Source organism: Cibotium barometz, chromosome 59 (genome assembly GCF_041138505.1).
Source record: "Cibotium barometz isolate CiBa-2024 chromosome 59, ASM4113850v1, whole genome shotgun sequence".
In the NCBI taxonomy this organism is placed as follows: Eukaryota; Viridiplantae; Streptophyta; class Polypodiopsida; order Cyatheales; family Cibotiaceae; genus Cibotium; species Cibotium barometz.
The window spans coordinates 24514300-24529618 of record NC_141104.1 but is presented as its reverse complement, the minus strand read 5'-3'; the positions used below and the strand labels follow the sequence as shown (position 1 = coordinate 24529618).

Genomic DNA, 15319 nt, shown 5'->3' with positions numbered 1-15319 from the left:
ATGTAGGCATGGATACTCAAAAACCAGCAAATTCTCATTAGGGCTATGCCTCAATTTATAGTGTTTACATCAAGCATCAAATCCCATTGATTTCTCCATGATTCACTCCCTGAATATCTCCACCTTTTGCCTGATTCTCTCCACCTCTTCTCTTTTCCCTGAATATCTCCCAGAATATCTCCACACTCCTAAATTCCCTCATGCTACCCATTATTCTCTCCCAATAGATTCTTCTAACCTTTTCACAGGTTCTTTCACAATTACATCTCCTCTTTTACAACCTCTATCCAAGAGCTTGTTCCCACACACACACCCTATTCACTTGTATATTTCAACATATGTCCAATCAATCCTACCCAAAACTTCTTCTTCGGCTCAATACCTATGGATCCTCAACTCGACTACCACTCCTATCCACATAGGATCCCAGAGCTCCAATGATGTAAGAAGACAAAGCATAAAAGAAAAAAGAGAGAACACCGCAACCTGATGACTCAACATCCACAAGAGCCAAGATACCCATCACGGTGTCTTGAGAAAGATGCTAGAGCTTCATTAAAATTGCCATCAACATACAACATATCGGAGCGCAAGCAGTCTCCATGCGTGTTTCCTCCTTGTCCCTCTGGAATTCCCCCCTCGCCCCCATTGTTTTACTGATTCCTCTTTAATCATACCACCTACCACTAGGATATTGGTCATTAAGTATTCCATGCTAGTCTACTCATTCAAGTACTTTGACTCCTCTAATGAGGATGTCCCGCCACAAAGGTGACAAAAAAAATAATTAAAGAGTAAGATTGAGGAAGTTCATTCATGGATTGGAACCTCTCATTAATGTGGATGTGTCGGCCCAAACACCTTCTTCTGTGAAGGAGGCAATGAGGCTTGTGGAGCTTTATGAGCCTAAATACATGGGAGCCATAAGGCTTTCATGGGAGTTGGTTGATGACCCTTCATGTTTAGATTATCACATGGCTTCCTTAGGTATAGCTTAGACCCATACCTTTATAGCTTCTGTCTTCATCTTGATGATGTTATGCACATGCCATGGATCTATGGAGTTTATATATTTTTCCCATTTTGTGTGATTTCTGTAACTTCTTGGTTTTCTTGTGAATGCCTTGCTTACATGTTAGTGTACATGTGAATATGCCAAGCTAAAACTTTAACTTGATGACTTATTGAAGAAAGTTTTTATTTCATTGAGTGTGTGATTGTGGGGTGCACTAATCCTTATTAAAAAAAGAGATAAAACATTCGGTCTTTATGTGGATTATGTTGAAATTTGAGCTAAATGATGAGCTATGGTGGATCAAACACTAGAATCAACATAATTAACAAAGTGATTAGCAAGTGATTAAGATGTAATTAGTGAATAATTAGCACATAGATTAATGTAGGCATGGATACTCAAAAACCAGCAAATTCTCATTAGGGCTATGCCTCAATTTATAGTGTTTACATCAAGCATCAAATCCCCTTGATTTCTCCATGATTCACTCCCTGAATATCTCCACCTCTTGCCTGATTCTCTCCACCTCTTCTCTTTTCCCTGATTATCTCCCAGAATAACTCCACACTCCTAAATTCCCTCATGCTACCCATTATTCTCTCCCAGTAGATTCTCCTAACCTTTTCATAGGTTCTTTCACAATTACATCTCCTCTTTTACAGCCTCTATCCAAGAGCTTGTTCCCACACACACCCTATTCACTTGTATATTTCAACACCTCCCCTCAAGTGAATAATCCTAGCACACCTGGACCCTGTATCAAGTTTCCCTCTTACTTGATAGCCCGCGACCAGTGCCTCAAGTCCCTAAACTCCATAGTCCTTGACACTCTCTCTCTCTATGTGTCCAAGGCTACTATAAGTGCCCGCGACCTTGACTAAAGTGCTCACACATACATCTACCACTTGGCCTACATCATCGGTGGCTCAGAGGTGGTTTTACTTTATTGGGGCAGGTTACATTGGGTTGTGGGTTCTCTCTCTCTCTCTCTCTCTCTCAGAAAAGATGATCTGACTCCACTTCCCTTGGAGCCTCCATGAAGTTTGCCGATGTCGTTCCTTCTTCAGTGGGTTTGCTGTAGCAGTCTCTCGCCATGTGTCCTGGCTTTCCACATTTGTGGCAAGTGAAGGTCCTCCCTCCTACTCTGCCTCTTCCTCGTCCTCGTCCTCGAGAGAATCCTCCTCGGGTGAAGAATGCTTTTTCATCTCCTGCTGTTGAGTCGAGCTCTTTCTTCTCTTTGCCTCTGCTCTCTTGCTCTAGTAGAGCTGCTTCTATCTCGTGTATCTTCAGTTCAGGTACATTCTTTAGTGTTGCTACAATGTTTTCATAATCTCCTTTGTCCACACTCTTCAAAAGTACAGCTAATGCTTCATCATCTTCTACCTTTTTGCCAATAGCTGCCAGCTGTTGCTTAATGCTTTTATATTTGTTCAAGTGTGTGATTAAAGGTTCACTTTCCTTCATGTCCAGTTTGTAGAATTGCATTAATAGATTTATCTTGGAATTTTTTGCTTGTGTACCAAATAATTTATTGAGTTCATCCCATGCATCTTTTGCCCACTGTATCCCTGTGATATGATGAATGATCTCATCATTTAAACTGAGTGCAATAAGCCCCAATGCTTTTTCATTCCTACTCTTCCACTCATTTTCCCCTCTCTCTGGGCATTCATCTCTCCCTTCAACTGATCCCCACAGATTTTTCCTCATCAGCAAATACATGGTTTTTGTTTGCCATGTATAAAACTGTTCCCCATTAAATTTGGCTATTTCCTGTGCTGAATTCATGGTGATGTGAAGGGGGTCTTACCTCTTGATCCAAATTCAAGATTCAAGGGCAGTGTCTACCCTTTTACAACTCAATCTGGTGTTTAATAGATGATTACAATAATTTTATCAGCATAAAATCACCAGAAATTACATTAAATTGAGAGTAACCAATTTGTACGGGATGGTTGGAGTATCAAACCAACTCCGATTTGCAATCTGAAGCTTTAGGGATCTGTATCAGATACCTAATGGTTAATTTGAACCCTCAATTACACCAAAGTACAGTGATTAGCATTGATTAATCACTAATTAGCAAATTAATGCTCTGGTTTGTGTGCAGAAAATAGAGTATGCGGGGAGCCCTAATCTGGTGCCTTCCACTTCAAATGAGCTCAAATGCTTTCAAAGGCATCAATAGCAATGAGTCTAGTAGAGGATTAAGCCAAGAAACACAAGATTTGACCAAATAATGAAAGCTTAATCTCTGTTTTACCAAAGTCACCTGCAGATTTGATGAAGAGCTTGGATCTCTCTATAGACTTGATGAAATTGATTTCTGTCTTCACCAGATTGTAGATCATGCTTGATTACCCCTTGGTCTAGGAGGAATTGAAGCAATTTGACTTGAGCAAGTAGTAATGGCAAAAATTGCAGAGAAAAAAGACGCCTACAAAAAACGCGAAATCTCCTGATTCCTTCGGCGGTTTGCTGCGCCGTTTCGATGGGCTGGTAGCCAGGGGTGTTGGCTAGCTTAAGCTAGAAGCTTGTGACCTAATGTGATGTGTGCTAAGTGCTAGAGACCCTCCACTGGCTGGGGGTGAAGGGGAAGAGTGAAAACTCACTAAAAAACTTGATTTTTTGCTAATTACCTACTAATCCTGATTAATTCACTAATGGGCTCATAAATCTGGTTGATTCTAGGCATGGCTCTGATACTATGTTGAAATTTGAGCTAAATGATGAGCTATGGTGGATCAAACACTAGAATCAACATAATTAACAAAGTGATTAGCAAGTGATTAAGACGTAATTAGTGAATAATTAGCACATAGATTAATGTAGGCATGGATACTCAAAAACCAGCAAATTCTCATTAGGGCTATGCCTCAATTTATAGTGTTTACATCAAGCATCAAATCCCCTTGATTTCTCCATGATTCACTCCCTGAATATCTCCACCTCTTGCCTGATTCTCTCCACCTCTTCTCTTTTCCCTGATTATCTCCCAGAATAACTCCACACTCCTAAATTCCCTCATGCTACCCATTATTCTCTCCCAGTAGATTCTCCTAACCTTTTCACAGGTTCTTTCACAATTACATCTCCTCTTTTACAGCCTCTATCCAAGAGCTTGTTCCCACACACACCCTATTCACTTGTATATTTCAACAGATTACATAGGACTAGACAAAAACCATCAGTCTTTGTGCGAATTACATAGAAATACACAAACCATTAATAATAAATATCCCTTACCTTATATCAATAATCTATTAATTTAGCTATATGAAGTTAATATTTTTTTGAAGTTTCATTTGAGATCATATCTGGATCAAAGATCATGATATCTTTATGACTATTTTTTGCACTTGTTATATGGACACTATGAACACCATTTTACCATTTGGTGTTCTTTGACCTCATTGTTACATTTCTCAAGTGGACATCCAACACAAACCATATTCATCATATGTCCTTTTAACATCAATGAAGATTTAAGCCCCTTGTAAATCTTTTGCTATTATCAAAGAATCTAGCATCTCCAAGGCTATCGGGCGGCTAATCAACTTCAAGGATATGTTTGACACATGCTTGCTTTTGGAAGCCTTACAAACCTTTTTGTGGGACCACCAAGCGTATTACATTGAGATACACTTTTGGGTGAACCACATTCTCTATAGATCTTCCTATTATGCTTCATCAGTTGCGAGGACATAAACTAGGTTAGGGAGGGGATATAACATCACTTTATGTAATGGCATTTTACACTTTACCTTAACCTTTGTAATTAGTACTTTCATGTTATGAATCATTGGGATGCCAAACTTAAAACACTTATGTAAAAATCTTGAAATTATCTTTGTATTATACCTACGAATAATAGCAGCGCACTTCAGATATCCCATGGGTTGCCAAGTGTAAATACAAAGGCTTTACATATAAGACATTCTGAGAATAACAACAATACACAATGCCTTTGATGCAATTAAGCTTTGAGTCTCTTGTGCTCTTGTTTGCTTCTTCCTTTTCATGTGCATGTGAGTAGTGGTGGTTGAGTCTATCTCTTAATAGTGGTGTGTTGCTTACTTGCTTCTCTTCTTCACCTTCTTCTCTAGTCTTGCTCTCAAGAGAGAGGGTAGGAAGGAGATAGCAGGTTGAGCAGAGTATACTATAATGCTATTCCTCCTCTAGTCTTGATCAAAGAGAGGGTAGGAAAGTTGAGCAGAGCTTTCTATAATGCAATTTCTCCTCTACACATACCTATTAGAGGTCGAGGCTTAGGTGGTGTAACAACATCAAACCAAGTGTTTAAGTCTCTTGCAATCCAACACATGGATACTTTCAACACATGCGGCTAATGGTAAATTGACACATGGATAGTTGCAACGCACGTGGCTAATGGTAAATTGACCCTTGCATTTCTTATATTCTCCTCTCATTTCAAGGCTCATCATTCATTTTGGTGGAATCTTTGGCATCTCTACCGAGGATGGCTCCATTAGCTTAGAGTTTGTGTTCCATAGAGTCCTTGCCCACCCATAAATAAAAAGACACCGGTATTTGGATGTTACTTTTGTGTGCTTTTTCAAGTTTTTTAGCTGCAAAATAAATCATTAAAGTGGAGAATCTCAAGTTGAGCTTATGGGTAGCTCATAGTGGCGATTTGGGAGTGATTTGCAAGTAATTTAATTCTCTATTTTGCTTAACTTTATAAATTAATATTTAATTACACCATTAATTTCAGGACATTTATGCAAATCTTGCATACTAGGGCTTATTAGATAGCTTTGTATGTATAGATTAGGCTAGTCAAAGTGTAAAATATAGGAGATAAGTGCCAAATCAAGGAATTAAGCTCACAAAAATAACATGGGTTTTTACATAATGCACATACAAGAGTGCATAATCCATGTACATGGATCAATTGATCCTTTTGAACTCTTAGCTTGACACCCTACGTGAGGTGCCTCTAACCTTTCAATGGATTTAATTGCTTGGTAGTGTGTAATAAAGTAGGAACTTTAGTTAGGGCATGGGTATGGGCTCAACTATAAAAGGAGCTCATGGATCTTCATTTATATCTTTTGATACTTTTGATCATGACTATTGGAATGTACATTGGGAAAAGAGCTAACATACCTTTGCTTATGGAAGGCTATTTCCATCCTTTGGGGTGAAAGCGTAAATCGCTTAGGCATTGTGTATGATTTCTTGCTAATTGCATGTTAATCAACATAATGATTTGTCCCAAATGTCAACTTATGGTCACTCCATTTCAATTGGTATCAGAGCTCTTGTGTTTTGATCCATGGTTCCATTGATTTTTGCCAAATTTTTTGTGAGACTATGGTTCTTGGACCAAATCTGAGCATAGGACCAAATTTTAAAAGGCTATGGACCAAATTTAAACTAAGTGGGAGTGATTACTGTTAATTTTTTGATAATTATGTATTTACCTTCTCTTCCACTTTTCTTCAAGCTTTCCATGGCTATGGTTCATCACACAGTAGCCGTTTGCAAACACAACCTTGGGGCTATGGTCGGGGACATTTTTAGCAACACATAGAGCAACATTTTGAGGTATTTTTGAAGCATGGATTCTCTAATTTTCTCCTGCTTCCCATGAGTTCAAGAAACCCTAAAAATGGTGAATTCTAGCTTCCAAGGTGTTTAAGAACCATTAGGCACATCATCTAATAGCTTAGGGTAACATTGGAGAGCTTAGTTTGTGGGGTCTTCTCTTCCTAATTTCACATAGGGCTAGCAGTGATTTCAGTCTGAGAGGCAATCTTCTTTGATTCATCTACTTGCCATGGTGCACTATTTGATGGCTTCTCTAGTCTAGCAACAGTCTTGGGAGGTCAAAGAGGACATTCTTGGAGCTTTTCTTGAAGATCTTGGAGATTTTGGAGCTCTCTTGAAGGGGAAAAACCAAAGAAAGTTCTTCACAAATCTACATAAAGAGACGGAAAATCTTCATCAACTCCAAGCATTGGTGTTGGAAGCCATTTGGAGTCACTTTGACAATTTTTGTAGAAATTGAAAACCCTAATTCAATCCGTGCACAATTGCATTGAGGTTTGGGCATTTACATACTCTCAAAGTACTCCCTTAGATCTTGACTCTCCAAATTGCCAAACTTCACCGAAAGGCAATCTTTGGCTAATCAAGAATAACAAGTTGCTTCGGGCCTTTGACATCGCGGAATGATTGTATAACCTTAGGGCTCTCCAACAAACCAAAGTACACCCAATTTCGATGTCATTTGGATGGTCAAATCTCTAGGGGGTTGACTTTGAGCTAAAAGTCAAAACAAAGAATAGTTGCACATTGACTAGGTCAAACCCTTTATATCATTGTTTAGTATACTCCTAGATCATTCTCAAGATCTAAGAATATTTCAATTCCGATAAGTTTTGAGGATTTTAGGAGCAAATCTTCATTTTTAGCTGTATCCCTGTTAACCCTAAATTAGAGAATACTAGGGCACATCCAATTTCTGTTGTTTTTTCATAGATGGATAGGGCATCTAAAGAGCTTTCTAACAAGCCTTAGATCACCTCATTCTGACCTCTCTACCCTCACAACCCACATCAAATGATGCCCTCCTTCAACTATTGGTGGATCGACTTGACTTTAAACCTCTCATGGAAAAGTTGGAGTCTATCAATTACACTTTGAACTCCAAGTTTGACACCATGGTCTCACAAAGATGGGAGTTATGGAGGAAAGGTTGACCCAAACCATGAGTCAACCTTAAATCAACAATCATGAAGGGAGGAATGGTAGGCATCAAGTTGACATTGGCAAGCAAAACTTCCAAGAAACTTATGTTGAAATCCATAGGGAAGGAAAGCAAGCTTGGCAAGAGGCTTCCTTGAAGGCTAGCCACTCATGATTTCAACATTAAGGCTCCCTCAACCGGACTCATGATGCTTAAAGACCACTCTTGAAGGATATGGGACCAACTTCATTCCATGTCGGTTCATCTTAATTAAATGGGAAAGCACCACAAGTACCATTCAAATCTATGGATACATCTTATAGGGATGCCAAGAGGGTGTTTACCCAACAAAAGGTAAATCAATCCATGATTGAGGAAGAGGAGATGTATTGGGATAAAGAAGAGATCGTGCATGACACGTAAGACTGGGATCATATGTCCTTCATAGAGAGGCAATGACATGCACATGCTAGGTGGATGGAACTACCTCATCTCATCAAGCGGGAGTACAAGGACTTATCTCAATTCTTGGAATCTTACTCCAAAATGTAGAAATTCAAACCTTCACCACATCTTGGGAAATAAAATCATACTTCAAAGGATGTCAAAGATAAGGTCATAATCTCTAAGTTGGTGATGGTTCAAACCCATATAATTTGGAGGAATGGATTGCTAAATTGGAGACATACTTTTAGCTCTACCCAAAGGATGAGCAAGACAAAGTTCAATTTTCATCATTGCATATGGAGGACTATGCTCATCAATGGTAGAGACACATGGCTAAACAAGGGAACATATCGCATTCATGGGATGAGTTGAAGAGGGAAATGAATTTGTCATTCATTTCACCATTGGTACTTGTGATAGATACCATGAGGAGTGGTATGAGCTATCTCAAAAAGAGATGTTGGTGAGAGAGTACATCAAAAACTTTATGAAGCTTTAAATGTTTTGTGGAAGGATTGAATGAGGACATAAAGATGAAAAAGTTTGTGCATGGTTTGGATTTCAACATCAAAGCAGATGTTTCAGCCCAAAGACCAAGCACTATCAAAGAGGCCATGAGATTGGCGGAGCTTTATGAACCCAAATATAGGAGATCCCAACCTATGGGTACCATAAAGGACTCTTCTAAGCCAACCATCACTCCTTCATATTTTGGCAAAAGCTCTCTTCCTTCAACCCAATCATCCATTCCAAGATTCCCTATAGTTTATGGAGGTGGACAGCCCAAGGATGGAGCCTATTATGATGCAAAGAAAGGGGATAACTTTAACAAGAATCCTTCCCAAACCTTCAATCCTCCCCAAAACTTCAATAAAACTCAAAGAGTAGATGACCCTAAGATTGAAGAGTTGAGAAGCAAGGGCCTATGTTTCAAATGCAAACCTAGGCACAAATACAAGTCAAAGAAGGTTGTGGCCACTATGATCCTCATGGATGAGGAGGAAGATGCCAAGGACTCTCATAATGGGGAAGAATTTGAGGATTTCAATGAAGAAGCACATGATGAGTCCCTTGAGGATCACTCCTTCATAAAAGAAGATGGGAAATTTACTTTTGATCCCAATGGAAGAGATAAAGGGAATGTGTTGGGTGAAGTTGCATCCACAAATGAAGAAATTTCAGCAAGTGTGTGCTCTATTTCTCAAGAGCTAATGGTGAGTTGCAAGAGCCCAAACACCTTACGTTTGGTTAGATTCATCAATGGGAGAGTTTTGCATATATTAGTGGGTTCTGGAAGTACCCATAGATTCATCAATTCCAAATCCATTAACTCTCAAGCTTGCTTTGGTGGAACTACCCATAACTTTTCAAGTGCAAGTAACCAATGGAGAAAATGAGAAGACTAGCTTGGCATGTCCTTTTATTGATATGGTTTTATCTTCATCATACACTTGGAAGGGTGACTTGGTAGTGTTGGAGATAGGTCCTATTGATGTGATTTTGGAGTGTGATTGGATTTTCATCTAAATCTTCAACAAGGGATTATGAGTTTCATGCATCATGGACAATAGGTATTATTGGCTGGAAATCTTTCAAAGAAGTTCTCTTTGATCACCCCAAAGCAACTTAAGAGGGAACTAGAGATTCTTGGCACTATTTATGTGTTGCATCTTGCTCAAGAAGGGATGGCAACAAGCAGTGGGACACCATGTGGACAAAGATATGAGGATATTTTTCAAGTGCCAAAGAGTTTGCCTCCTAGAGAGATTGATCATGCCATTGTTCTTGAACCGAATGCAAAGGCTGTCAATAAGCCTCCCTATCGGTTGTCCAAGGTGGTGGAAAGAGAGAAAGTGGAAAGCAAGTGTAAGATTTTCTTTCCATGGGTCTTATTCAGCCTTCACAATCTCCATTTGCTTCTCTCGTTCTATTGGTGGTGACGAAGAAGGATGGGTCTTTTTATATGCGCATTGATTATCGTGACTTGAATAACGTCACCATCAAGAATAGGTACCCATTCCATGCATTGATGATCTCTTGGATGAGCTCAAGGGAGCAAGATTTTTCACCAAGATTGATGTAAGATTGGGATGACATCAAATAAGGATGAAGGAGGGTGATAGAGAGAAGACTGCATTTAGGACAGAAAGAGGGTTGTTTCACTTTATGGTTATGCCCTTTGGTCTTACAAATGCACCAACCACTTTCCAAGCATTAATGAATAGGGTAGTGGCTCCTCCTTTCTTGTTCAAGTTTGTGCTAGTGTTCTTCAACGAAATATTGATATATAGTAAGAGCAAAGAAGAGCACCTATCTCATGTGAAGCAAGTGTTTGAAGTGATGAGGGAGCACAAGCTATTTGCAAAAGAGAGAAAATTCTCATTCATGGTCAATGAAGTGGAATATCTTAGGCATTTGGTGGGAGAGAATGGCATAAAAGCCGATCCAAAGAAGGTGGCATGTGTAAAAGATTGGCCAACACCAAGAAATTCAACTCAATTGAGAAGATTTTTGGGGTTATTTTCTTTCTATAGTAGAAGATTCATGGAACATTATACATCGGTAGCAGAACCACTCATTGATCTTCTTAAGAGGGAAGCTTCCTTTTGGGATGCTATTGCCGAAAAAAGCTTCAATGAGCTCAAATCCTTGCTTACTTTAGCCCCCATTCTTGTTTGTCTCAATTTTTTCAAGACTTTCTATGTGAAAGCAGATGCAAGTGGAAGAGGACTTGGGGTTGTTTTGTATCAAGAGCATGGAGTCATTGCTTTTGAGAGTAGAAAGCTTACTGAAAAGGAGATGGCATTGCATGTTTATGAGCAAGAGATGCTTGCTATCCTTCATGCTATCAAGAAGTGGCATCACTACTTGTATGGTTCCCACCTCAAGGTGAGAAGTGATCATAGGGTGCTGAAATTTTTCTTATCTCCCAACCAACTTTCTCTCCCAAGAAAAAGAGGTGGCCGACCACTCTTCAAAGTTATGATTTTGAGATATCATACATCCCGGGCAAGGACAATGTAGTAGCGGATGCATTGTCAAGAATGTGGGCTTGCACTATGGCATCAATTATGGAGGTTTATAGTGATTGGATTAAGGGAATTCATGAGGAATACCTCCTAAATGAGGTTGCTGCCCACATTTATAGGAAATTACAGTAAGGTAATCATGTAGATATTCCTCATTTACATGCTTCACAACAACCTCTTATGGTACAAGCATCGAGTGTATCTTATTTCTACCTCATCCTTTATACCAAAGGTGCTTCATGAGATGCATTCTTTTTCACTTGCGGGTCATCTTGGTGTGTTGAAGACATATGACAAAGAGATCAAAAGCTTCTTTTGGAAAGGCATGTGGAGGAATGTCAAGAAGTTTGTGATGGAGTGTCCTTCATGTTAAATAAGAATAGCCATCAACTACCTGGTGGTTTACTTCATCCTTTACCCATTTCGTATGGGAAGTGGGCTCACAAATCAATGGATTTCATCACGGGTCTTTCCAAGACTAAGCATGGGTGGGATCAAATACTTGTGGTGGTTGATTGGCTGACTAAATCGGTCCATTTTATTGCTTCCAAGGTCACATATGGAGCATCTCAAATTTCTAAACAATTCATGGAGCATGTATTTAAGTTGCATGGATTGCTACTCAACATAGTGTGTGATAGAGACACCAAGTTCATGGGAACTTTTTGGAGATCTTTATATGAGAACATGGGCACACAAATCACTCCATCTACAACCTATCATCCTCAAATGGATGGGCAAACAGAGTGTACTAACAAGTGGCTTAAGGTGTACTTGAGACACTATTGTCATGATATACAAGCTTCATGGGATGAATAGTTTCATCTTACTGAATTTTGTCATAATTCAAGCAAGCATTTGAGCATTGAGATGTCTTCTTTTGAGGCTCTTTATGGGTATCAAGTGCATATGCCATCCATGGCTTTTCAAGAGGACAAGGTGGTTAATCCTTTAGCCAAAGATGAATTGGAAAGGATGAGACATCTTTTTTAACTTTGTAAGGACAACATGAAGAAGGCTCAAGATGTCATGAAGGCTAATGCTGAAGTTTTAAGAGGGTGACTGTGTTGTTGAAGCTTCCAAAAAGCCGTCATAACATTCTCAACGGCTCCACCAACCCAAAGTTTGCTCATAGAGATATTATGGGCCATATTTGGTGCTCAAGAAGGTTGGTGACTTAGCCTACAAGCTTAATTTGCCCACTTCTACAAGAATCCATAGTATCCAATCTTAAGAAATTTGTGTGGCCTATACCTCAAGTGATGGAGGAGCTTCGACCCATGGAAGAAGAAGGGAAGATCATATATGACCCGGAGAGGATTGTTGGGAGAGGAATAAGAGAATTGAGGAATAGGAGTAGTGAAGAATTCCTCATCAAATGGAAGCATTTACCCTTGGATGAGGCTACATGGCAACCACTTTCTTACGTGCAATAATAAGGTTTATTTATGAAGGGTGTTTCTTGACCATGTGGTATACTTTTCTTTGGATTTACAAGGGTTTCATGAGGAAGTATACATGCTGGAATTTTATGGACAGATTTTGGAGAAGTTTATTTGAAGGCTTCTTCTCATTGCTATTGGACTTCAATGGTCATCATGAGGAGTGTATACATTGAGGAGAATGTTGGCTACTCAATCGATGCATTTGCAGCCTATTATGAGCTCATTACCATCCTCTCCATTGATGTATATTGGAGGATGTATCGAAGTATACATAGAGCAAATTTTGAGGACAGAATCCTTGGAAAAGAGATGGTTTGTAATAAAGTAGGAACTTTAGTTAAGGCATGGGACTCGACTATTAAAGAGGCTCATGGATCTTCATTTGTACCTTTTGATACTTTTGATCATATGACTCTTGGAATGTACATTGGAGCCTAGAGCTACCATACCTTGGCTTATGGAAGGCCATTTCCATCTTTTGGTGAAAGGCTAAATTACTTAGGCATTATGTATGATTTTTTGCTAATTGCATGTTAATCAACATAATGATTTATCCCAAATCTTAGCTTATGGTTACTCTATTTCACAGTGGTGCTCATTAAATGAACTGATAGAGCTATTTGCAGCCTTTGTGCCCATTAAATGCTCACATATCAACTCATAGTGCTACTTGCAGCCTTCTTGCCACCTTACATCCCACATCACTCACAACCTTTGTCATACCCAAGAACCAAGAAATTGGACATGCAGAGAGGCTACACCATGCTATGTGGCTTCTGTCTATTTCCTAAGTACCATGCATAATTGAATACTTACTACCATTATTACCGGTAACCTTCTCTATTTCACTTGCCTCAAGGCGAGCCTAGCAGTTGCACCCAAGCTTCCCAAATTGGTGGTATTGGCTTCGAATCTACCCTAGTGCTACCTAATTTTAGTACCAACTCTCACAAAAAGCAACAAGTTGCAATCGCCTCTATTGCGATTGCAACTGGTGTTGTGCCCACATCATTAGTGAAGTTAACAATATTATGCGCTATAGTCGTAAACTTTAGAGAGAGAGACAGGACCTGCCGGCATAAAAAGAAAATTAAATTGCAAGCTATAGGGCCAAATTTTCAACCACTTAGTCTTTTTAGCATAAACGAGGGACAGTCCCGCAAAAGTGTCCTAGAGCTAGTAGAAGTAAGACTCATAACAAGAGACACAGTCCCGCAATAGTGTCCTAGAGCTAGTAGAAGTAAGACTCATAACAAGAGACCTTATCCCAAACACACTCTTTTTAGCACGAGGGACAGTCCCACAATAGTGTCCTAGAGCTAAGACTCATAACAAGAGACACAGTCCCCCAATAGTGTCCTAGAGCTAGTAGAAGTAAGACTCATATATCCCAAACACACGCACGCTTCACCAATTGCTCTACCGCAATAGAGGTAACTTTCGTATATCTAAGAAAGATATAATCAATCTACACCTTGTATCGACATGTTTTAGGTTATTAACTGCGGGGAGGCGATGGAGACCTCCGGGCGGCCAGCTCGCAGCAGAAGAGGGGTTCGCACCAGCACTTACGGCGCTGGGGTTCTGGCCTCCTCCAAGCGCAAATCCAACGAGGGACAGTCCCGCAGCAGGAAGAGGACAAGGCCACATAAGGATCCGCTCGACTCCACTGTAATGGTGAGGTACCTGGACGAGGTCACCACCACCGATCGTCTCAAGGCTTTCTTCCAGAACTACGGCGACGTCGCTCAGGTGAGGGTGGTTCCGGAGCAGGGTTATGGCTTGGTCACCTTTGATGCCAGGGAGATCGCACAGGACGTGGTTGCTGCCATGGGTGGGAAGGAGGGCATACGAATGGGCAACACAAACAGAAAGGTAAGCCTGCGCTCTCTTACATCTTTAATTTTCCAATTTTTGGGCTCATCAGCAGAATTGTGATCAAGCATATTCTATGATGCCTGCAGGTGCAAATTTCTTGGGCAGCCTCAGGCTTTCTGCCAGAAGTGGAGACAGGCAGCCGGAAATCCCAGAAAAGAGCTGATCCAAAAAAGCACCGCCGCCATCAGGGTCTGCCTCGCAGGTGCAAATCAAGGTTGTTCATGTCAGCTGTGGCTTCTGCCGTTGCCTCAGCCACAGCAGAGGCCGTTATTCAAGGGCATGGTCCAAGGCCTTCTGTACAAGAGCTTCCTCTTCCTAACCGAGAGGTAGTTGCCTATGATGACTGGTTATGACTAGTGGGGTTTTTCTTGGTTCAAACTTCATCCATGCTAATTCAGATGGCAACTTTATTGATTCCTACAGACATTGTAGTAACTACACTTGTAATCCACATGTATCCCTTTCGCATACAGCCGCTGGATATTTCCAGGTAAAATTTGAAGTTCACCATGTGAGGTTGTAGTTGGCTTGAATATTGTCGTGTAGAGTAAACATGAGATAGTCTTATATCTCATGAGCAGGTATTAGGAGTTTATGATTGGCAAGCTAGTTAGTAATCACTTGCAATTGTGGGTGATATATTGGACACGTCTGGTGGCTGTTCATGGGTAAAGCGCTACATAGTTACTCGTGTGTATCCTTCCACTTGGCTTTGCTATGCATGGAAGCGGTTTACTTCTGTGGGCATATGGATAGATTTATGAGTTATCCCTTTTCTTGTCCATGTTCA

General features: G+C 40.1%; 1 protein-coding gene across 1 annotated transcript; it reads left to right on the top strand.

The window, feature by feature from the left end:
• Positions 1-14058: 14058 nt before the first annotated feature.
• Positions 14059-15039, top strand: LOC147605642 (uncharacterized). The gene is made up of 2 exons (XM_086793336.1): positions 14059-14526; positions 14616-15039. The coding sequence occupies exons 1-2, from the start codon at positions 14167-14169 to the stop codon at positions 14880-14882; spliced, it is 627 nt and encodes a 208-aa protein (XP_086649462.1). The 5' UTR covers positions 14059-14166; the 3' UTR covers positions 14883-15039.
• The last annotated feature ends 280 nt before the right edge of the window (positions 15040-15319 follow it).